The 25,004-nt window shown below is 38.7% G+C and overlaps 1 protein-coding gene across 1 annotated transcript in view; it reads right to left on the bottom strand.

The window, feature by feature from the left end:
- The window catches only part of Wls (Wnt ligand secretion mediator), a 116,864-nt gene that overhangs the window by 38,871 nt on the left and 52,989 nt on the right, over positions 1-25,004 (bottom strand). Inside the window, exons 3-8 of the mRNA XM_006998053.4 lie at positions 15,971-16,095; positions 11,262-11,423; positions 7,612-7,748; positions 4,893-5,061; positions 2,475-2,572; positions 1,863-1,926 (exon numbers count right to left, since the gene is read on the bottom strand). Of these exons, the coding sequence (XP_006998115.1) occupies positions 1,863-1,926; positions 2,475-2,572; positions 4,893-5,061; positions 7,612-7,748; positions 11,262-11,423; positions 15,971-16,095 (755 nt within the window). The remainder of the gene's footprint in view (positions 1-1,862; positions 1,927-2,474; positions 2,573-4,892; positions 5,062-7,611; positions 7,749-11,261; positions 11,424-15,970; positions 16,096-25,004) is intronic.

Below are 25,004 nucleotides of genomic sequence, written 5' to 3'. Positions count from 1 at the left end.
AGCTATGGTCAGCCAGAACCCCAGTTCAAGCCTCCCTGTAATTATCGTCATTGGCAGCATCTGGCCAGGTCCATCCCCAGATGGAGGAAAGTACTTTATCAGAGATACCTCTGTACTCTCTAAGCATCCAGACTACCCCTTTGAGAAGGCCTGGCAGATGTGCCAAATGAGCTTAACTTCCTCCTTTCCCAAATCTTACCTCTAGTTCCAGATCTCCCTTTAACTATCATCAGAGGCATCTAGGACAGAGAGACAGAGAACGGGGAGGGATAAGGAGGATTTTGACCAGAGAGTACATGTGGACGAGATGGAAGATGAGGAAGAGATGGGGAAGTCCTAGCTGGGTAAGAACAAGGTGAAAAGGACCTAGATGAGGCAGAATTAAGATGAGAGAATTAAGATAGAACTTAGAGGGAGCAATAGATATAGAGAGAAATCAGGCAAGAAAGAAGCTAGGCACAAGAACAGAACTGACGCTGTGTATGTAGGATGTTATGCCAGAGGAATTAAAGCAAGTGGACTATAGAGCTCGGTGTGCTGAAATTCTATTTCCCAAAAATAGTCCTCGCCATTAGTAGTTCTCTCTCCTGAGCTCCTGGGATGTATAATATCAAGGCTGGTCCCTCCAATATTATACAAGAGTGAACTGTCAGGAATAGCAGACAACAGACTGTAGCTCCTCTCTCTTCTAACAACTGGATCCCAAATTGCCTATGTTTTTCCAGTACTTTGACAGGTATGAACTCTACATCTACCTTTCATTAAGTAGTATATTTAATGCAATTCTTCCTTCCTTCCTATGACCAACAGTACCCTGGAATAAAGAGAAAATGGTTAATTGGTGCAGGACTTGAAATTTTATTTGCTTCCCTTGCCCTTCATCCTATGTGTAAAATAAAAGGTTTGAACTAGACGTTGCAATTGTTCATCTTGTACAATTGCCATTGTGGAGGGTGAGGAGTGGAGGAATTTCACATCTTTTATCTGAAAGGTACTGACATTATGTATTTGTTTTGCTCACAAAATTCTGTGACATTAAGAAACTGATATAAACATCACCATAAGACAAAGTATATTCAAGGGTACATGTCAAGGTACTAGCTGTTACGGAAGAACACAATGCCAGGCTGCCCTCTCACTACAGAGAAGAGACTTTTTCCCTTAGAATATTAAACATGGTGTTCAGAATATTAGATTTTAAAACCAGCATCCTTAAAGGGATGGGTTAAGACTCATTTTTCTTCACTGAAGTGATGCAGATGGTGATTATAGGGACCAACCAGAACCCTCAACATTGCTCAAGAACTAATTACCTTAGTATCATTCCCACTGAGCCTGAGGAACTAAAGGTGGTTATCCAGTTAAACTATTGTCAAAGCTTCACACAAAGGCCTGACTTTACCATGGAAGTCCTGCATACAAGTGACCTCAGACACCAGTTTTCCCACAGAAGGCTTGCACAATGGTGAATTTGGTCCCAAGCTTTCTATAGTAGAATACTCCTTTCCATACAGGTGACCTTTGTTCTAGGAGCCAGAAAGTGCATCCATGGCTTAAGAAGAAGCTGCTACACCTTATAGAATAGATGATTTAGGATATACTTCAGACAAGAAACTTTGAACTGGATCTAAAACCTATAGCACATAGAGAGCTTGCAAGCTTCTTACTTTGACTGCTTTCACTGCCTGAAAGCACATAGTAATTCTTCTCATTATTTATCTCTAATTGTTGCTATTGGTCTGAGGACCAAAGCCCTGACTGAGTTCATACATAGAGTATCAACTGAGCCACAGAAAATTATCATGGAGGCCAGGCAGATAGGAAGAGAAAAACGAAGCCTCAAATTTATCAAGGAAGGATACAGCCAGTTCTGTTCCAACATCTGTAGTCCAGATACTGTAGAAAGGATTTGTAAGTTGTACTCCTCTATAAAAACAAAAACAAACAAGATGGAAAATGAAATACAAAGGCAGTACAAAGCTTTCCCTTAACACCATAACAATGGACGAAGACATGGGGAGTGTGGTAGGGGTGTTGGTGTACTATACTTAGAAAGTAAACTTCAGAGAGTATAAGGGGATGTAGAGTTTTAGAATATGATGAGCCCAAGCACTTTGCATGTATAAAGGGATAAGCCTTTGATTTAATCACAGACTTCATCTGAGGATATGATCTCTTCAATATTTCATCCCATGTACCCCAAACCACCATTCTTCATTTAAAAACTCCTCCCGGAGGCCGGGCAGGGGTGGCGCACGCCTTTAATCCCAGCACACGGGAGGCAGAGCCAGGTGGATCTTTGTGAGTTTGAGGCCAGCCTGGGCTACAGAGTGAGTTCCAGGAAAGGCGCAAGGCTATACAGAGAAACTCTGTCTCAAAAAACAAAAAAAACAACAACAAAACTCCTCCCAGAAATATGGAAATGGACACATAATGGCACATTTCATCTTGGAGTGACTCCAATAACTGCTTACCTCTCACACATGTCAAATATGAAGAGGCAGAAGGAGCCAACAGCAATTGGTCCAACTTGCTTCCAATACCCTGCAATGTGATTCCGCTCATGCTGATCCTAAGAAAAAAAAAATTGAAGAAGGACAAGAGCAAAGCTATTCCATAGGTGATCCAGCTAATCACCTACCATGTTCGGGATAGATCACAACATTAGAAACAAAAAGATAAAACTCTCAGTGCTCATGTCAGCTGAGGGAGAACATTCATCACAAACCCCATTCACTGGGGCTATTAATAAGAATGCACAAAGCAATGTGGGATAACAGAGAATGATTTTAGGAAAACTTTTGGCCCACTTAATAAATTGTTGTTTAGCTGATAACTTTTGTTTATAAAGGAAAAACAATCACCAAGGAATGAAAACATTAAGGTTTATACTTCATTATGTCATTGATCTTCTTATCTTCAATATCACAAGAAACAATTTTCCACCTCTCCCACCTGCTTTCCAGTGAGTGTCTTGAGATACAGCCCAGGTTAGCCTAAAACTCAAAATCCTCCTATTTAAGCCTGCTGCATTTGCCAAAAGTCCAGCATGAAGTATTCCTTTGATGGGCAGTGAAAGAAAATGAAGATACATATATAAGAAATATCTCAGCCTCCTGCTGTGGGATGTTCTGTATGCTGTGAATGTGTTGCTCTGATTGGTTGATAAATAAAACACTTATTGGCCAGTAGCCAGGCAGGAAGTATAGGTGGGACAGATGAGGAAAATTCTGGGAGTTTTGGGAATTCTGGGATGAGTGAGGAGATGTCAGCCCACTGTCCAGGGAACAGCATGTAATAGCACACAGGTAAAGCCATGGAACACATGGTGACACATAGATTAACAGAAATGGGCTGGTCAGTAGTGAGCCTGAGCTAATGGCTGAGTAGTTTTAATTAATATAAGCCTCTGTGTGTTTACTTGGGTCTGAGCAGCTGTGGGACCAGGCAGGACACAGGAAAACTTTTAGCTGCAGCGCCCAGGTGTGGATGGTGGCCTTTACCATTTTATTGTGAAAAATCACCCTGGTTGGGGCCCTGCTGTCCTTATTTCATTGCCAGGGCATCTCTGCTGGAGAAGCCTTCATGTTGCAAGACCCCTCAGGATGGAATTTGGCTGTGAGTAAATTCCGTTCTTCTTACACTATTCTCCTGCATAGGGAACTGGCTTCAGAGATTTGATTTTAATGATCAATTGATAATTAAATTTAAAAATAGCCCCTGCACAAGCACTATGGCTCAGTCGATCAAAGATCTGCAACCAAGCCTGACAACATGAAATCAATCACTGGAAGGAACCCACACAGTAGAAGGAGAGAACTACACACACACACACACACACACACACACACACACACAAATAAATAAATAAATAAATAAATAAATAAATAAATGTAATTTAAATAAACAATTTTAAACCACCTTTTCTGAAGTTTAACTTGAAAACAAAGTTCTTACTGATATAACTGCATCTTAGCCACAACGTAAGGACAATGTCATTTTTATTTTTATTATGGTAATTCAGCCTTGTGGTGATACTGTGTTCCCCAATATATTGTGCACCCTAACAAAATGATCTGGTGTCAGAGAACAGAACAACCACTAGATATAGAGGCCAGAAAATGATGGTACACACACCTTTAATCCCAGGAAGTGATGGCAGGAAGCAAAAAGGTATATAAGGTGTGAGTCACCATGCCTGGCTATTTCCAGTGTGGCTTTGAACTCACTGAGATCCGGATGGATTTCTGCTTCTGGAATGCTAGGATTAAAGGTATGTGTGCCACCATTTTCTGGTTTCTATATATAGTGGTTGTTCTGTTCTCTGACCCCAGATAATTTTATTAGGGTGCACAATATTTTGGGGAATATAATATCACCACATAGTCTCTTAAAATAGAATTTGAGGCCATGCAAAGAGGTCAGTATCTTGGGTAATAGGGGTCACTAGGTTACTTGGTCAAGCTGCTAGCTGGAAAAAAAGCATGAACACATTCCCTGGTGGTTAGCCTGCTCTTAAGGCTGGGGCAAGCAGAAGGGAAGTCAAAGGACAAGAAATAAAAATAATGATAAATTTCATATATTTCTCTTCCATTAAATCATTACATTTTTTTTCTAAAATTAAACAACAACAAAAAAACTGCTATACATTAAGACTTTCCACTACATTTTACAAAAAAAGGGGCCTGAAATTAGAGCACTTGCCTCAAAACACTCACCAAGTTACTAGTGAAGAAGGAATGTGAGTCTGCAGCGATAGAATTTGAACTGTGGCCTCTCATTTCTTTTACCTCCCCATAGTTTAAGAGAGGCATAAACAGGCAGGCTTCAGCTCAGCAACCCTCTCAGAGCATCTATGAACACACAGATGTCCCTTCCCCAGGAGTTCTCACCATCATGTGCTCGCCACAGAAGATGATCCAGAAAGAAAGAAGCATTGCATAGAAGATGCCCTGTCGGATGTCACCAAATAACAGCATCCAGGTCCAATCAAATCCGATGGAAAACCATTCCACAGGGATATTGATAAAGGTCATGGAAATCCCAAGGGCAAAGATGACTCTGAGAAAATACCCAGAAGATCCAGGTTACTCTGGAGGGCAGACTTTAAACATCTGAAGCCAATTTTGAGAACTGAGATGTTATTTATTCAGACTTTAGTCAACTGATCAGTTTCTTAGCATTCATTATAAGTTTCTACCCTGGGATACAAAATGTCCTAGTTTGCATCTCTGGAAAATGAAGGAGTTTCACACTAACTTTTGTATAACTAAAGAGAGCCCCCTGAGAGATACACACTTTAACCCCATTGCCTTCTTAAATACATATGCTTTAGTATAATTGTACTATCTTACAACTTTATAATATCACTGACCCAATCATTAAGAATATACAACATTAGTCATTATTGTGATATCCTTGGTAAGTGTTAATTGTATAAGCATATTTGTTTCAATAAAAACTATACAGCTATACATAAATACAACTGGCTACTTGTTTTGCTTTTTCTTCACTATACTATTGCTTGCCCCTTATTTATTAAAATACCATTCTGATTTATTTAAACAATTTTCATATTCAAAAGATACATATGCTTATAAGCCATTAACAATGTACCAAGAATACTGTTAAGGCCACATATACAGATATGAGAAAGACCAATGTTTTCACTCATGGAACTGCATTTAATGGGAAAGACAGATAAAGAGGCATTAAAATAAGTTGGTAAGCAACATCATCACAGTTTAGAGGCTCAGAACACCACCAGGATTGTTGCTTACAGAGACAGAAACTAAGTGCAGAAAGAGTTGAGGAAATGAAGGTGAAAAGGGCAGAGAGAAGAGTCTAAATGGATGTAGAGAGGCTTGGAAGAGGCAGAAATATTTACAGATCTACATGTAGCACATGGAAATGATAGGAAATGAAAGGACATGAAAGCAGAGAAATAAAATAGGAATAGCTCATGAAGAAACTTATATAAAGTTTATCTTAAAAGAGACTAGCAAGCCAATAAAAATTAAAATAATATAATTACACCATTCATTCACTTAACAAATCATAACTTAAAGTTATAAAGAAAGATAAAAATAGAAAGAGGATGGAGAGTGATTTACACAGGGAAATGGAAGGCACAAAACAAAACACTACAATGAGAAACATCAAAACAGGGTTTAAAGGAAATGAAGTATTAAGATACTGGGAAGTACTATTACAGATACAAGATCAAGAAGTTCAAAGGCCCTGGGGTAAAAGCCTAGAATGTAAGGCATTTGAGCACCATCACAGGTGCTGCAGAGAACAGGAGATAAGATCCAATGGAGTTTATAGGACAAGGGGAAGCTAGTGGGGAGCTTTCAGCAGAGGAGTGGAGTGATCTTACTGACACTTAAAGGGAACACAGATGATTTTGGTGAAAAGATTGTAGTAAATAAAATAGTTTAAGGAGGTGCTTCTAATAACCCAGCTGAGCAATGATTTGGGTGATCAGATTAGGGTGGTAGCAATGGAGACAGTAAGATTTCACAGGGATTGGATAGAGGTGTGAATATCAAGTAGAATACTAAGTGGCCTCCTTCTTTTCAGTCCAGCAGGTAAAAAGGAAGAGTTGTCTTTCATTAATATGGGGAGGCCTAGGAGAGCTATAGGTGGCAGCAGAAAGTAGTCAAGTATTCTTTGTATTACATTTTTTTTCAATGTAAGAGAAGATATTAAATAAATAGCTCAGATGTTTGTATCTAGAGTTGGGAAAGGTTAAGACAAATATGTAAAATAAGAATCATGACACAATAAATTTTTAATTTCCAGAGATCACTTTGGAAAAAAGCAGAACTAATAAAGAAAATAAGTCCAAAGTCTCTGCCCTGGCTCAATGGTGTAAGAGGCTAGAAAGATGCAGAAAAGTAATGAAGACTAAGTGATGGCCAGAAAAGGAGACTAACAAGCAAAAACCAGTAAGGTTGTGTGAAGAAAAGAAGGTGATCAGCTCTGCAGAATGCTGCTCATGAGTCCAAGGAAGGTGAAGACTAGAAACCAAACATTAGATTTGGACTGTGGAGGTGATTCATGAGACTGTAAAATGCCACAGTGGAGATCAATCAATATTAAAGTGGAATCAAGAGAGAATTGGAGCATATATGTGGGCAGGATTTTTGAGGATTCTTGCAAAAGGAGAAAATGGCATGATTATTTCAGAAGAAAGCACTTTCTCATGATATAGCATATGTATTTGTAATATTAATAGAAATAAGACAGCAAAAAAGGAGATGTTGATGTGAGAAAGAAAAAGACAATATCTACAGGAACATCTTCCTGTGTGTGGGAGGGTTTGAATTCAGTTGAGAGTGAAACAGTTCATACACTAACAGAGAAAGGTCCATTAAAAGAGAAATCTGACTATGGGGAAGAACAGCAAAGACAGCAATGTGAGGAGGAGCACTCTGAAGATGTAAGAATAATTTGTATGTGAAATCTGAAGACAGAGTTCATGATGACTCTTAATCAGTTCACTAGCTGAAGTCACACACTGGCTTCTTGAATCAGACACACAAAATAGGAGTATGGCAGATTATAGGAAATTAGCAATTTCTAAGTGTGATCTGAATCAGTTCTTACTTTTCCAGGAGCACTGGGGGTCTTGACATCATAGTGATCCTCCTCCAATACCACACCATAATGATGAAGATGCTGGGTGTAAGGAAGGTCTTCATAGCAAACCACACCTTAGTGAAACCTCCATTTTGATGGATTCCCTAGACAGAAACCAATTATAATTTTGGAGATGAATATACATTAGTGTTATTTTTATACAACTAAATACAGATAAGCAAACAGTTTGCCTACTCAAAAGTGTTCATAGTCACAGAAGGTATTGCCCTCATATACCCTTTGTTTCCTTCTCAGATATCATAGTAATACACTGAAAAATCATAAAAATGGGCCATGCTATACCAAGGGATTGATTAAGAATATAATCAAAGATTTTTCTGTAGGGTCTTCATTCAACATTGGAGATACCACATAGGTCCAGTAAGCAGTATTGGAAAGCAAATTCAAATTATGTACATAATATGCCATTAATTGAAAAAACAAAAGCAAAAAGCACAAGTCGCCGGGTGGTGGTGGTGCATGCCTTTAATCCCAGCACTCGGGAGGCAGAGCCAGGCGGGTCTCTGTGAGTTCGAGGCCAGCCTGGTCTAAAAAAACGAGGAAAGGCGCAAAGCTACACAGAGAAACCCTGTCTCGAAAAACCAAAAGCACAAGTCTGTGGTGGTATTGTGTTCCCCCAAATATTGTGTACCTTAATAAACTTATCTGGGGTCAGAGAACAGAAAAGCCACTAGTTAGGCAGTGATAGCACACGCCTTTAATTCTAGCATTCCAGAGGCAGAGAAATCCATCTGGGATCTCTGTGAGTTCAAGGCCATATTGGAAACAGCCAGGCATGGTGACTCACGCCTTTAATCCCAGAAAGCGAGCCTTTAATCCTAGGGAGTGATGGTAGAAAGCAGGAAGGTATATAAGGCGTGAGGACCAGAAACTAGAAGCATTTGGCTAGTTAAGCATTCGGCTGGTTAAGCATTCAGGCTTTTGAGCAGTAATTCAGCTGAGACCCATTCCGGATGAGGACTCAGAGGCCTCCAGTCTGAGGAGACAAGATCAGCTGAGAAGTTGGCCAGGTGAGGTTAGCTGTGGCTTGTTCTGTCTCTCTGATCTTCCAGTGTTCACCCCAATAACTGGCCTCGGGTTTGATTTTATTAATAAGAACTTTTAAGATTCCTGCTACACAAGTCATTACAGATAATTGTTATGCTTCTCTGTATCTTTTAATTTGCTTTTTAATTTTCTTATGCACATCTGAATGAGTTTTGATTTAAAATGTGGCCTCTTTATGCTATGTTCTATACCCTTCATTAAACAAATAACATGGAAAGAACTTAAATCATCACTGTTCTCACTAACATTTGTGACTCATGGTAAAAACATGTTAATTATTCTTATCTTGCTTGTTATGCAATCAAGATCATACTATGACCTTAGAAGTAACAACAATAATTTTATGTGATCCTGAGACCAATTAAGGAATTACAAAGCCCACCACATCCATGGAGAGAGGCTAAGGCACTGAACTCCAGCTTCAGGTTGCCTGTGCCAGGACCCTGGCATGTTGGCATGGTTGTCTGTACCACCATGTGAGCATGAGCAGCAGGAAGCTGCAGCACATCAGGGCTGTGCTCACTCTTACACCTTGAGCAATAAACAAAGTAAAACAGCTGCTTCTCCTTATTTTTCTTTTCTCCATATGATTTATCTTTTATGTTTTTATTTATTCTTTGAGGATTTCATACAATATGCTTTTCTCCCCCAACTCCTTTCAGATCCTTCCCTACCTCCTGCCCCACCCTACTTTTGATCTTTTCCTCTTATTTAAAAACAAAAACAAAATCCCACAAAACAAGCAAAAATGGTGAAACAAAAAAATAAAATATGGAGTCTAATCTGTGGTGGCCAACTACTCTTGTACATGAGGCCTGCTCTGGAGTGTGGTTGATATACACAGTGTCTGTCATTTCATTGGTGAAAACTGATTTTTCCCTATCCTACCAAATATAAATAATTAATAGCTTCTTGGCTAGGAGCAGGACTTTGTGTTCACTTCCCCTCTTCAGTGCTGAGATTTTGCCTGGCTTTAATTTGTACAGGTCTTATGTGTGCATCTGTCCTGTTGTGTCTGTAAAATTATGTTTCCTTGAAGTTATACACCACTCTAGTGCTACAATCTTTCCATCCTCTCTTCCATAAAGACCCTTAAGCCTTGAGAGGAGGGATGTGATAAAGACACCCATTTAGAGGTGAGCATTCCAAAGTATCTCATTCTCTGAATGTTGTCTAGTTGAGGAGCTCTGTGTTAATTACCATTTACTGCAAGAAGACACTTCCCTGATAAAGGTTGAATGATGCACTCATCTATAGGAACCTTTTTATTGTTATGTTCCTTTAGCAGAATAACAATAGTAGGTTTTCCCCAGGGCCCATGTTATATTTATTCTCAGGTTCTTGGCACCATTAATAGTATCAGGTATGTGTGCCATCCCACGGAGCATGCCTTAAATCATAAGAAAGTGGTTAGTTATTCATATAACATTTGTGCCACTATTCCACCAGTGGATATATCTTGCAAGAAAGTCATTATTGTAGCTTGCTAGTTGAGATTGACAATTATTTTTTATCTTCCAGTACTATACATACCACCTTCTAGCACTATGAATGCTAGCCAGTAGGGGTGAGGCTTCAAATTGAAAGTCAGCTAAATTATTCCATGTTTTCTGTATGTAGATGTTGAATTATCAGTCTAAAATTATGGCCTTTTGGTAATCTTAACAAAAAGACAACTTGAAATACTAGGCGCAGAGATGTACAACTATCCAAGGTGAAGAGAATAAGATGTTGAACTATCAGCCCTAAAAGAAAATGGACCATACCTCTCTTCCTATGTTTCAGAGATCATTTCAGAAGAGGGGGCTGAAAGAGCCAGAAGAGGTGGATAACCTCAAGAAAGCAGCAGCTGGGCACAGCAGGGCAGCTGTACCCATGAACTCATAGCAGTTGTCAGAGAATGCACAAAACCTGTACAAGCCTGACCAGACCAAATCACAGCATGGAGAGAAGAGTTGGGCACACAACCCTACTATTAGCCACAGAGCAATCGGCAACTTAGAAACTGGGGAAGGAAGGATGGTGTTTTATGTAAGAGTGCAGTCCCTGGTAAGTCAACCAAGCTCCAATGGAAGACCATATACCCAATAATATTTTGGGTAGCACAAATTGGTCTTGAAGGTGTTTTGGTTTAGTCTGGTTTGGTTTGTTTTTTTCATGGCACAAAGTTGGGAGGATAAGATCCAAACATGGATCTGGGTAGAGTTGGGGGGCCAGATATGATCCAAATACATTATGAAACTCAAAAACTCTTAAAGAACTCATTAAAATATTAATATTAAAAATCATGCATACAATTAAATGAATCAATGCAAATCATTTTAATTTATCATTTTGACCATCATGGTTATGTTGTTATTCCCAATTCTCAGATAAAGCATACAGATGGCAGGACAAACAAATAGTTTCCTTCCTACATGCTTCCAGGGACCCATATGTGCAAAGAGAAGGAAGAATTAAGACAGAGCTCTTTTAACACATATATAAATACTGTATTCTTGACTGCTGCTTCAAGGGCACAATCTGTTGGTTCAGTTACACTTACTTACCACCAACCGAATATCCTTTATCTCCCCAATCCCAACATTGATTTTCTTCTTTTCATTCACTGGTAGCCGGATATTTAGAAGGTAGTACTTATGAGCCACTGACCCAATTTCCATGAAAGGAAGGACATCACATTCATAATAACGACCTTCATGCTCTAGAGTCTGGAAAGAGATTAGATGGTTTGAGGCAGATTACTATTTACAAGACTATATGCATTCATTTGCATTGAGCTCATATCATTAATTTTTAAAATGCTAATGTGTTAAGGTGCACATTAAAGGCTCAGATCTACAAGGAATCCTGGAATCCTGGTGTCCACTGAACTACTTCACAGAAATAGAGGGAGGAAGAGAGGGAGAGGGAGAGAGGGAGGGAGGGAGGGAGGAGAAAAGGAAAGAGGGAGAAAGGGAGAGAGAGAGAGAGAGAGAGAGAGAGAGAGAGAGAGAGAGAGAGAGAGAGAGAGAAGAAATCAGCTCCATTTGTCCATTTGAAGTAAAACCCCCAAAAAAATTTAGGTAAAAAGTAGAGATCTCTTCTGTCCTTTGATACCTTTCTCAGACCTAGAATCCACATTAGAGCTTTACATCAGACTGCTCTCTGGTCTACTATTTTAGGCAACTCCTAAGAGACCTCCAAAGACTCCTTGTGTGTCCAGGAGGAAAGCCATTGCTGAAGTCCATCACAATATTAATGATGGCTAATTATTTTCACAGTCAAATATAAAAAGTTAAAATTATCTTCCTCTTATTGATCTAACCCCCCCCCCCCAATAAATAAGTAAAGCAGCAGTACATTGGTGCTGGAGAAATGGCTCCACAGATAAGAGCACTTGCTGTTCTTGTAGAGGACTCAAATTCAATTCCCATCATCCACACAACAGCTTAACTGATTATAACTTGAGTTCCAAAGCACCTTATTCTGGCTTCCATGTACTGTGTGGGTGTTTGAAGAAAATGGCCTCCATAGGGAATGGCACTATTAGAAGGTGTGGCTTTGTTGGAGTAGGTATGTCACTATGGGCTGAGCTTTGAGGTCTCCCATGCTCAAGCTATGCCCTGTGCCTGCAGATCAAGATGTCGGACAGCCAGCGTCTTCTTTAGCACCATGTCTGCCTGAATGCCGTCATGTCCCACCATGATAATAATGGACTAACCTCTGAAACTATAAGCCAGCCCCAATTAAATGTTTTCCTTTATAAGAGTTGCCATGGTCATGGTGTTTCTCCAAAGAAACAAAAACCCAAACTAAGACAAACTCCATGCAGGTGGTATACTTACATACACACAGAAAAAATGCTCATACATATAAAATAAAAATGTCTTTAAAAACAAAATAGAGAGAGTTGTATACAGTGCCTTGAATGATGGGATTAGTTTGCTAGAGATGCTCCTTCAGAATTTTCTGCACCCAACCTGAACCTCCTAACAACCCAACAGCCAAAATGGCAAGAGACAGCTGAAAATTTAACTAAATAGAAATTTAGCCCAATACCCAAGAAAGCCTCTTGAACTTCCTAACAATTTAAGACTTTGTAGTAGTGGGGAAATAAATTCTGTACACATCTCAAGGCATCCTGTGTATGTGCCTATTAAAGGTGGGTATGGGAGGTGAACATGGTGTGCAGAAGTATGAGCTGTAGCAGGCAGAGATTTTTTCCAATTAAGTAACTGGAAGTCTGCCATTAATATCAGATCTACACTCAGGAAAACTTGATGTGTCCTGAATAAGTGAATAGAGGTGAATTATTTCTCATTCCTAGTTCCAAATTGTTTCATGTGGTGTTAATAATTTGTAAAATTAGAGAAAAACAACTAGTATAGAATCCAGTGAGAAGATGAGCAGGAGTCTATAGTTTAGCATAGAAAGGATTCAGCACCTTCTGTAATGGTGGCAGGGCCTCTTTACTGGACAGTCAGGATATTGTACTAATCCTGAGTATAATGAACAGGAGACACTTATAGATTAGGTGGAATAAAACTGGCAAATAAACAGTTCATGCACTTCTACTTTTTTTTGCCCTTCCTTGCCTAGTCAAACATGACTAGTCAATCCCTTTCTAGCCTAGACATGCATCAGTAATGGATCATGAAAACTTCTCTTTTAAAGTATGAGGGTTTTGTCAGACATCACCAGTTGATTAGTGGTGGCAAATAAGATTTTAAAAGTAAAATAATTTTGTGTAAAGAGTTCTGCTTCTTTCTAAATTATGGATGCATATTGGAGAATTCTTCCTATATAAATGGTCTCTCTGCCCTTGAACTCCTGTTTCCTCCTTTACTTACAAATAAGTCTAGAAATACAAATCTGTAGGAATTAATGGAAATAAATTTCAAGCTGCTTAGCAGGATTAATGTCAAATCCACCACATGTAGTTAGGGGCTGGAGGGTTTGCTTGTTTCCCTGGTTCCTTCCTTCCATTTTAATGTATTTACTTATTTGTATGTTATATATATTGAGTACTTTGCTTGCATATATGTATGTGTACCATGCTTTGGTTTTGCTTTCTAAAGTTCTCTCTCTACCAGTATTTATAGCTCTTAAAAGAAACAATATTCTTATTTTCTCCCCTTTCCACTCCCTCCCACCTGCCTTCCCCTCCTCCCACCCTCCATCCCCTCCCCTAACTCTGGCATAAGACTGCCTAATTAAGGCAAATTATAGCAGGTAGCAACTTGACTTTTTTTTCTTGACTTCACAATCCACTAGAGACCGTAGAGCTTTAAAGCAATTTCTCATTTAATCTTCAGAATCAAGATTAAACTTTACCATAATCAAAATGCATAGATTTGATGATTCATTTTCTTCACACCTTTCAAAGTCTGATCTCTTTTGAGAAGGAGATCAACACATCATAAAGATAATTAAGCTCCTGTCACTGAGAAGCAGTTACAGGCAGCGCCCCCACACATACCTCCCAATGTGTAAGGAAAAGTGAAAAAGACTTCTTTTTATGTGGATAAAATTTTCTGTATCCAAAAGCCCTGAAACTTATATTTAACCAGGCTCTTCTCTGAAAGATATAACCAACTTACATCACATATAGGAGGAAAATTTCTTCAACTTCATAAAAAATTCTGAAATATTAATTATGTCTCTATTTTCTCCAGCTTTTAGATCCCTCTCATTTTACCTATTAAATTACCTTCAAGAACCTACACAAAATAATTCTTTAAGGCTGTTTAGGAGAGAACTCTATATTTAGACAGTCAGCAAAGAAAGGGTCTGGGATAGGACTTTTCAAGTTTTATTCATTCTAAGAGGATGAGTTCAAAGTACACTAAAATGAAGTCTTTGGTCCTTTCTCCTGTGATTTGAGTCAGGAGTTATTATGGCTTGAATGTCCCTGTCAATAATAATATTGAAATTTAGTTGTTATCATGAATTGGTCATAGCATACTGCTCTCATGAAAGAACTAGTACTGTCATTGTGAAAATGGGTTAGTAATCAAGAGAGAAGTTTTGCTATGTGAAGCCCACTTTTGTCCCATCTCCTCTCCCATATGGGTATGATTACCTTCCTACCATGTTTAGTGTAGTATAAAAGACCTGAACAGATTCCAGTGTCATGACTATAGACAGCCTCTACAAGTATGAACCAAATAAACTACTTCTTCTTCTTCTTCTTCTTCTTCTTCTTCTTCTTCTTCTTCTTCTTCTTCTTCTTCTTCTTCTTCTTCTTCTTCTTCTTCTTCTTCTTCTTTGGTATCTTCGAGACAGGGTTTCTCTGTGTAGCTTTGTGTCTTTCCTGGAACTCGCTTTGTAGGCTAGCCTCGAACTCACAGAGATCCGCCGAGTGCTGGGATTAAAGGCGTGAGCCACCACCGCCCGGCCCAAATAAACTTCTATTATTTATAGTTTATTTACATATCAGCAGAAAATAACAGGTTTTAAGTGTGGCCTGGGAATCTGTATTTCCCATAGGCTCACAATTTACACTGATACCCTTGGTCCTCAAACCACATTTGTATAATGAAAGCCAAGAAAACAAAATGCAACATGTACTTGCATGCTGGGTAAACTTTGTCTATGAGAGTTACAGTTGACACTTTCTGCCTATGTAGTTCATCTTGTTAACATTGCATTTGACTCACAAGCATGTCTCAGACATAATGTTAAATTATAAAGCCACTGTACATGTAGGTGTTCATGATTTCCTCTGGTTCTTACAAAAAAAACAAAAAACAAAAAACAAACAAACAAAAAACCCCAAGAGCTACTATACATTATCTTTCCATTTTGCAGAAGAAAAAAAATAGAGCAATTATAAAGCTTGACTGTGAACACTGAGTTAGTGACGTAACCTGGAATGGGGGCCACATATGTTTTATTCCAAATCCATGCTTTAATTTAGATTAAAAATACAAGGCTATGTATGCTAGGCATGGTATTCATAGGCTTCTACCTGCCATTCTCACTACTAACTTTGTCCTTACACTTAATGGCAAAAGCAAAGTTTTAAAAACCAATGCTAGAAGAAGGATCAAATTTGTCTGATCTTACACAAGTCCTTCAGGAACAACTAAGATGAAGACAACAGATGAGAAAAAGCATGATCAAGAATTTCTTCAGTGTAGAGTATAGCCTTTCTTTCACTTCAGAAAAAGAAAATGACAACATTCTGTCCCTAATGGGACACCAAAAATCACTTGATTGGTGTTACTCCATGCCAAGAAAGAAACACTGTCAACTCAGCAAAAAGATACCCTACCTTGGGGGATGTAAAAGTACATTTGAGTTTACGTGGTACTCTTTCATGGGCCATTTCAGTCCATTCAGAAAACATATCATCACGGTAACCCAGGGAAACATCCATGGAAACTTCTGCATTTTCTCCTGTGAGAGAAAAGATGGACAATTTATAAACGATTTTAGGAAAAAACTTGGGAAACATTCCAAAATCTTCACATGCTCTTCCATGGAATCCACAAAACAAAAGAGATGTTATTATCAAACTCAAACCAAAGATTGAAGTCACAGTACTAAAGTCTAGTATGGATTCTGGATCTCTTCCTATAGCAGAGTGGGAAGAACTTCCATTTAAACTCTACCAGAGATAAGAACTTCATTCTCTCTAAGGCAGCACAGTTGCTCAGAATCTGAATCATGATTAGAAGCTATCCTCCTGTAACTTGCACTACTGGTCTAAAATATGCCTATAAGAGCAACATGGAAGTTGCTGTACCACATAAATGCCTTAAATACTTGACTATCATAGTTTCTTTGCTTGTTTTTGTGGTGATATTTTATTTGTTCTGAAATATGATATTTTATTTGTATGTTAATAAATAAAGTTTGCCTGAAGATCAGAGGTCACATAGCAAGCCATAAACAGAAGTCAGGTAGTAGTAGCACACGTCCTTAATCTGATCACATGGCAGGCAGAGTCTCTGTGTGGTTAAGGACACAGCCAAGCAAGGTAATACACGTCTTTAATTCCAGTACCAACCATAGAGACCTGGAGGTCTGTATAGATAGGCAGTGACGAGGAAGTGAGGTGGCTGGGCTTTGAGACAATAAGAAGGCAGAACAGGAAAGCAATAAAAGCACAAGTTAGACAGGAAGAAGCTCTCTCTGGGGAAGCTACTGCATAGTGGTAAGCTAAGGCTAGTTGTAGTGGGTAGCCATTCCAGCTTTGATCTGGAAGTTCCAACCCCCATTGAGACTCTGGCAACTGTTACGCTTACGAGGCGGGGCCAGAGGAGGCGCCTGGAGACCAAAGATCTGGATGGGCCAGTGCTCTCTCTGTTCCAGGACCCTGAACGGTGGAGGTGGACCAAGCAGAGCTCCAGAGAACACCACTGGACTGCGATACCCCTTCCCCAGACCCCGCGACCTACCTAACCCTTAATTTGTAAGTTATGCCATTAAATAAATATCCTTTTAACTATGTGGAGTGGCCTTAATAATTTCACCAATAGCTAGTTGTGGCTATTCACTATTTTTCTGATCTCTTTGGCTATTACCCCTGTATTCGGCTCTGTGTTTCTTATTTAATAAGACTGTTTAAAAATTCATCTACATGTTTTTTTTTCTCAACACTCTTCTTTGTTATGGAAATGATTTGAGAATATCTCCCAAGAGGCTTTGTCAACAATGTATCAGTGATGAAACAGTAAAACCTTTAAGGGGTGGGGTTTAGTGGATTTTGATTAAGTCACTGTGGTCTCCACCCTCAAGAATGGATTAATAATAGGAGTGAATAATTTCCCACCAGAATAGACTGCTATAAAAAGAGAGTCTGACCTCTCCTAAGTCTCTTGTTTCCTGTCTCGCAATGTGACTGTTCCCTCTTACACATACTCCTATTATGATGACATTCAATATGTACCTAGGAGGCCATCACTGAACAGATAGAGCCACTTAATCATGACTTGTCAGTTCCCCAAAGTATATATTAAATAAAGTTCTTTCTTTACCTGTAGCAGTAACAGAAAAACAACTCAGACATTTGAATTCCTTCCATGCTCACCTCTAGAGACACACTTATCTGAAATCACCCTTCATAAAACTGTACTTTTCACTTACAAGAAACTATTTCTCTGAAACTCAAAATTCCTTCATATTGTAGACAAAATTAATTCTCTAAAAACAAAAATTCATACACTGATAGTGAGAATAGGTAGATGTACATATACTTCCACATCAACAGAGACTCTGGTAGGGTTAATTTATTACTTCTCAATAGGAAGATTAGACTAATAAAATTGAATTCATCAATTTTTGAGCATTTTGTACTGTAGTGAGCAAGTTCACAAATAGTTTTAATGAAATAAAAAATAAATAAATAAAGCACAATCCCACATTTCCACAATGAATGAAAAACCAACCACCAATGGAAATTGGGATCAATTCTAGACTGACTACTAACTGTAAATCCTCAGTTTGTTGAATTGTAAAGTAAAATCTGACTAACAGAGGTCAGGTTAGTGAAAGCACTACATGCTACATAGTATGTGACACACACCTAATCAATTTCTACTAAACTAGAATACATATAAATTACTAGGAATATAGAATGACTGTTTTTCCATTTACCAGTCTGATGTGGATTAAAGATGATTCATTATTACTGTCTAATATAAGTAAAGTAGGATTTCTTGATATCTACAGCCTAAACTCCCATAGAGGGATTATTCTGGAAAAGTAAACCAATTTATGTGACCCAGTCTCAAGTCACTGAGAATATATCAACTGCAGAGTGGGGTGAGGCACAGTGCTTCCAACAGGGTAACTGGACAAAGAACTATACACAAAAAAGGCTTCCTCTCATTAGTACTATCTAAGCAAAGACTATACTTGAAGATCAGGCAATATAGAGAACCAGGAAGAACAGCAACTATTCATATAGGAAGTTGTGTGCTGCCACCCCCTCCCCCCACCCCTCACCCCATTCTCCCACCCCTGCCAACTCAACTAAAGCAATCCTCAGAGCTTGGCTATCTCCTTGGCTAAAGACCACACTAGCTTTAATCACTCCATATATAACAGTCTCATGGTTAATAAGAGGAACTGGACTGCATTCCCAATGGTGAATTTAATAGTAGAACCATCCTTTCTCCCTTTTAACGCTAGCATTAGGAACTAGTACTATCACTTTTTTAGTGATGTTGAAAGGACACTTGGATAATCGCTAGATTCAAGAGCACACATGTTAAAAAAAAAAAAAGGTAGAAGTTATTAGCTCCCTCAGGCTACAATAATAGTTCACATATTCTTTTCCTTGGAAAACTATTCTCCTTGTAAGAATAGGGCAATTCTTATACATGGGTAGAGTAAACTCAATTTGGGCCTCACCCTATTAAAGAGTCCCACTTTTTTTTTTTTCAAGACAGGGTTTCTCTGTATAGTTTTAGTGCCTGTCCTGGATCTCACTCTGTAGACAGGATAGCCTCAAATTCACAGAGATCCGCCTGGCTCTGCTTCCTGAGTGCTGGGATTAAGGGTGTATGCCTTGGCTGCCCGGCAAGAATCCCACTTTTAATGTTTGTGGGTCTCTTTATTTCCTCCCTTCTTCAAAGGATTTGAAGATTCTAGGGGACAGGAAATGTGCAAATCCAGAGGCTACCCATCCAATATCCTATTTCTTTTTTTGTGCTACTCTGGAAATACTCTTTATGGGCAAATCTGATCTTGTTTTCAGGGTTTATATGTTTTCCCCCAAAACCTGGTATTCAAGATGAACTAAACAACCATTTGTGTGGTCAATAATGACTAAAAGGCTGCTATTCACAGAAAGACACACACACAGAACTAGATCTCAGAGTTTGGAATGCCATTGCACAAGCAACAAGGCTCCTCTCTATAAGATGAGTAGGAGATGAAAGGGGTTGAAATGGCTTCCTGATCAGTCATATTCTTGCACATAATTTTGAGCAGTCCAAGAATCCTAAATTTAAAACTGGTATTCCAGTTCATTATGAAAGTAAATCAGAAAGTAGAATATATTTGACTGAACAGTTTATTTGTCAAATGTTTCACCGTGAAATACACTGTGAAACAGTAGGTATGCCTTCTATGCTTTCAGAGAAACTCCGACCCTGGGCACCGCCCCCCGCCCCCCCCCCCCCCAAAAAAAAAAAACAACCAGCAATAGGCCTAGGTAGAGCAGATCTCAGGCAGAGAGAAGATCAAACAGGTTTAACCCCTGCCCTGGCCCAGCATCAGCAGTTCTTCTAATCTGCTGAGGATGCTCAAAGAAAAGCAGTAAAAAATGTACACACTATATTAATACACAGTTACTCAATTTTCAGTAGCAATAACCTCTGTGGTTAATTTAAATTGCCTAATTTAATTTTCTATTGACTTTAATAACTAGAAATTAATATGTTCTTTTGATTAATAAGTAAACTGAGGCTTTCAGATATTGAACAACTGCATAAAGCTATATTGTTAATAATAACATGAGAAAGATAATGATCCTGAAGTAGCCTTAAAAGAAAATTATCAGGCCTGAGAACACAGCTCAGTGGCAGATCCTAGGTTCCATCCCTAGAACTGCCAGAGAGGGGGGCGGGGCAGGGAAAGAAGGAAAGATGAAAGGAAGGAAGGGAAAGAAGGAAAACTCTCCATCATATCAGTTACCCATTTCTTTTGTGGTTTTGCTGCAAGAGTAATGACAATAATTAATTTGATTCACTATAAGTAATCCTTTTGCTATAAACATCTTAAAACATCATGTTGTATACATTAAATATGCCCAGAAATTTCTAAAGACCATCACTTGATTTGTATCACAACTTTCATATGAATCACCCCTAGCCCTGCTGTTCCTCCTACTTTCATCAGATAAAACAGTAGAATTTGAGGAAACATCCAGCAGCAAAATTAATCATGCTTCATGGAAGAGCTACTCAACTCTGATCAAAGCTTTCTACTGTGTTCCCAGCAGGGACAAGGTTCAAAATCATCTTTGAAACCCTCTAGCCAAGCATGGGGTCAGAATATGTTGAACAAAAACAATATCTTTTCTGTGAAGAACTTGAGAATTGTAGTGTGAGTCAAAGAGTACCAAGTTGGAAGCCTGGGGATACCAGTTCCTGTGGTTCTGTCTGTCACTGCATATATAGTAAAGGCAGACTAATGTGGGTAGGGAATGAGGCTGTCTAAGGAGGAAGAACCATGCGTTTCTTCAGTAGTAAATGTGAAGTAGTACTAATCCATTTTACCAGACTGTCTTAGTTTTTTAAAAAGAGAAAAGCCAGAAATTAAGGTTTCTGGGGTTGTTTGTTTGTTTGTTTTTCTTTTTAAATAAGGGTCTGGCTGGAGTTGAGAAGCTTTTCCATAAAGTGTGCTGCCTGGGTGTCTTTTGAAATCTGTTTCTCAGACAAAAGTTGTAGGGAATGCAGGACTTGGGGAGTGAGTCATATGGAAATTAAAGACTCACCTCTGCCATTCACTATTCATGTGCTCCTGGGCAATTTATGAAACTTCTTTCCAAAAAATGAAACATGGATACACATGAACATGCGATAAGGAAGCAGCTATTCTTATAAAAACACCAAAAGAAACAATTCTCATTTTTTTTTAAATTCAGTAATCTGTTTACTAAAAACATCCTTCTTCATAATCTCAGTGCAGGTCCACCAATAGAGCATCAGGAAACCTCAGACACACCACAGTTTTTCATGATGACCAAAACATCATCTCTTCTTTTTTTCCCATCTTTCCAACAGATCAAGTTCAAAATTCTCTAGCTGTTTACTATGTTTATGCCTGTTGTGCCTTAATTTTACCCATTATCTACTTATTCCCTGTGTAGTTGGAGACAAGGATGCTATTTTTCCTGTGTTTGAAGAACTTAGAAAGCCAATATTCCCAAAACATCTCAGTAGCTAATGAATCCTGGCTTATAGCCTCAACATTTTGCCATTTTTCACTGATATATGTGAAATCTAGAAATACAAGCTAAATGCTGTTCAAATAACCTGGGATACTGCTTGGGCAATGCTACCTGACACCTTGTAGGCATAATTAAGATTGCTTATCCTATTTGAACTCCTTGGGAGATGGGCAAGATGGCCAAAGTTACATATGACATTGGGAAAAACTACCTATAAAATAGTCTGCTTATATCAGTCTCGTGGAATAAGGGCATAACGTATTAGAATAAGTATGTTTAGATCTGAAATCAATGGTTTTCCACTCCTATTCTGGACTGGTCCTTTAGTGTGGAAGTCCATCATTCTACTGTGCTGTGCAAATTTCATGTTTTTCAAATACTTTTGGACACATATTTGGGTTAGTGAAAAATTCATTTCAGAATATAGGGAAGGGAACTAACTATGTATTGGCACTATAGTTCATTAAAATTAAAATTACTACTTCCATCAGGTTAAGGGGTGGCACTCTCACATGAAGAAATTTACAGGACTATGTAAGAGCAGATATGGTCTGTGGGGGTCATCACAGACACAAAGATCTCAGAAAGATTGGTGTCCTTCCACATCAGGAAACATAGACTATAAGGGGGGCTTTATACTAGTCACACTGCCTTGTTCTGCTAAGCAAATTGAAAGTAAGAAGTGAGATGGCAATGGGTGGAGGTGGGTGACAGAGAGCTATAAAGAGGTTAAATAAACTCCAATAACCAAAAGCAGATGACTGACAAAAGCTTGGCTTCTGTGTATGAGTGATGTGAGCAATAGTGATGGAAGAAGTCATCTGAATGCTTTTCACTTATGTGCAATTGTTCAAAACTAGTACTAGACAGCCAGATAGTACAAAGACAAAAGCTAGATGTGCGATGGTGCTAGTGTCCATCTTATCTTCAATCTTCTGGTTGGAAAACCTTGATTAAGTCTAACTTTCCATTCTTTTATCTAACATACCAGCCATCAGTTAGCTCCCTATACATCCTCCCCTACCCTCCACCCAGGAGAGGTAGAAACATAGGACCTGCTCTCACAAGTCTGGTCTACATGGCATACATACATATAGCATACACAAGTTTCCTTTCCATGGAGCAACAGGAGAGCTAGGCAGTACTACTGACTAAGTAAGTGAAAAGAAAGGGGGAAATCAAGTTATATTTGAAGAAATAATTATTCTATGGTGTCAAAACATTTTTTAGCTTCAGAAAGAAACCCTGATTTGCTTGGGCCTTTGCCCTGGGGAGAAAAATACTAAAAAACTTTCACAACCCTCATGTGCATTCCCACATTGCCAGTCACAAGCGGTTTTTTGGTTACCTTAGATGGAAGTAACTCAAACCAGTCTACTTCCAGCCTCCAACAGACATATAATCTGGGGCTATTTGTGCCAGCACTTCTTCTTCAATCAAAAACTCCATGACCTGATTGGTATTTTCCTGATGCTTTCAATTAAGAAAAGAACAAAACTAACCCTGTCTTATATCTAGGGAATGTCTGACAAAACTGTACTTAGCTAATTATAAATTTGGCCTTGCCTGTGTTATTAAGATGCCATCCAGGGTTGGGTGTGAACTGTTATATAAATGAATGTACATGATTTTTTAACAAACCAGCCAGCAGTCAGTTCCCTATATATCTCTCTCATCTTTCTGCATCCTGTCAAACATTTGCATTGTGGAGAGAAGTATTTCCATTTCTGTATTTTGATGCATTATTGCCTGGCTGAAATTAAAAGTCTGTAAATGCAATGACAAGGACAAAGGGATAATATATTTCTTGTGTCTAGTCCTTTACAGAGATACCCTTTTCAGAAAAAAAAAAAAATCTGTCTTTTCTTATTTCAGCAATAAGGCAGCAACTACATGAAGGCTGAACAATTGGAAACACTGTTGGAGCATTAGCTGTTTGTAGATTAATGAATCTGAAGTGCCACAGATCATGAGGAAACCAAACAATTCACGTCATCAATTCTTTCTGATTTTTTTCAGACTTACTCCTCTTCTCAACTCCTCACACTGCTACTGCCTATGGACTAGTTGAGATAGTATTTCACACTGAAGCCAGAGAGGTAGTTTCTAAAATACTTTCAGTGGCCCATACCTTTCAATCCAGCACCTAAAAGGCTGAGGCAGGCAGATACCTGTGAGTTTGAGACTAGCCTAGTTTACATAGTAAGTTTTAGGCCAGCTGCGACTATATGAGACTTTGTCTGAATCAAAACAAAACATACTTTCAATGCTTTTATACTGTCCTCAGTCTAAAATGGAAACTCTATAAATGGCATAGTGAGTGATTATCTGGCTCCTCTGTGGTCCTTTGTCTTCTTCGACCCAGGCTGTCCCTTCCTCTATAACTTTGGGAGATGAAAAGAGGTCAGCCCTGAAGACAATCTGGGATCTGAGCCCACCTTGCCACCTGAGACCAATGCAGGACTGACTGGAAAATTGTCTGAACTTCTCCAGTTATGAAATGGAAATTATAGTAAATCCTATTTCATAAGGCCATGAAAGATAAAGAAGGCAATGTACCCAAGTACTTGACAGAGCCTCAGAATAGGCAGGCTGCTATTTCAGTGCTGTCATTTGGGCACACTACACTCACTTCACTAGCACATCAAATTTCTAAAAGGAAACCCCTTATACACAGTGAACTACAAAGGACTGGAGATAGGGTTTAGCACCTCTGTTCATATCAAACTAATGCCTTCTTAACTTCAAGAATTGCATCTTTTCATTCCTGTTTTCTTAGCCCTTCAAAATTTAGCAAGGACCCCATATGTTTTTCCCACAGTGTCCTGTTGGTTCAGAACTGTATGCTTTATCCCATTTTACTGTCTGTATATGTCACTCTTTTGCAACACATACTAGAGGCTAATGAATGCCGGAGTCTACCTCAGCCCTGCTCACAGTTATAGTACCATATCTTAACACAGATATTCATTAAATATTAACCAAATTAATGAATCACCCCTTCCTTCAAATATTCTTTTATAAATTATATTTATTATTATTGTGTGTATATAATGTAGGAAGGTGCACATGTTATACCACACATACAGAAACCAGATGACAACTTTGTGAAATCAGCTCTCTCCTTCCACCCTTAAGTGGATTCTTGGGACTGAACTCAGACTCTTAGTCCTGTATGACAAGTGCTTTAACCCCTGAGACATCTTGCCAAGCCTTCAAATATTCTTACACCCCAAATTTCCTGTCACTCTATCATATTCTATATTCAAAATGCATGCTTTGCTCTATTTTAGTGAAACTGGTACTTTCTCCTCTGCCTACCACCTACTTTCCTATCCTCAATCCTACCTCTATATACATTCATGCATACACATGCATATATTCATATGCAACACACATTTGC

This window comes from Peromyscus maniculatus, chromosome 6 (genome assembly GCF_049852395.1).
Source record: "Peromyscus maniculatus bairdii isolate BWxNUB_F1_BW_parent chromosome 6, HU_Pman_BW_mat_3.1, whole genome shotgun sequence".
NCBI lineage: Eukaryota > Metazoa > Chordata > Mammalia > Rodentia > Cricetidae > Peromyscus > Peromyscus maniculatus.
The sequence above is the reverse complement of the archived record's forward strand: the minus strand, read 5'-3'. Positions and strand labels throughout refer to the sequence as shown.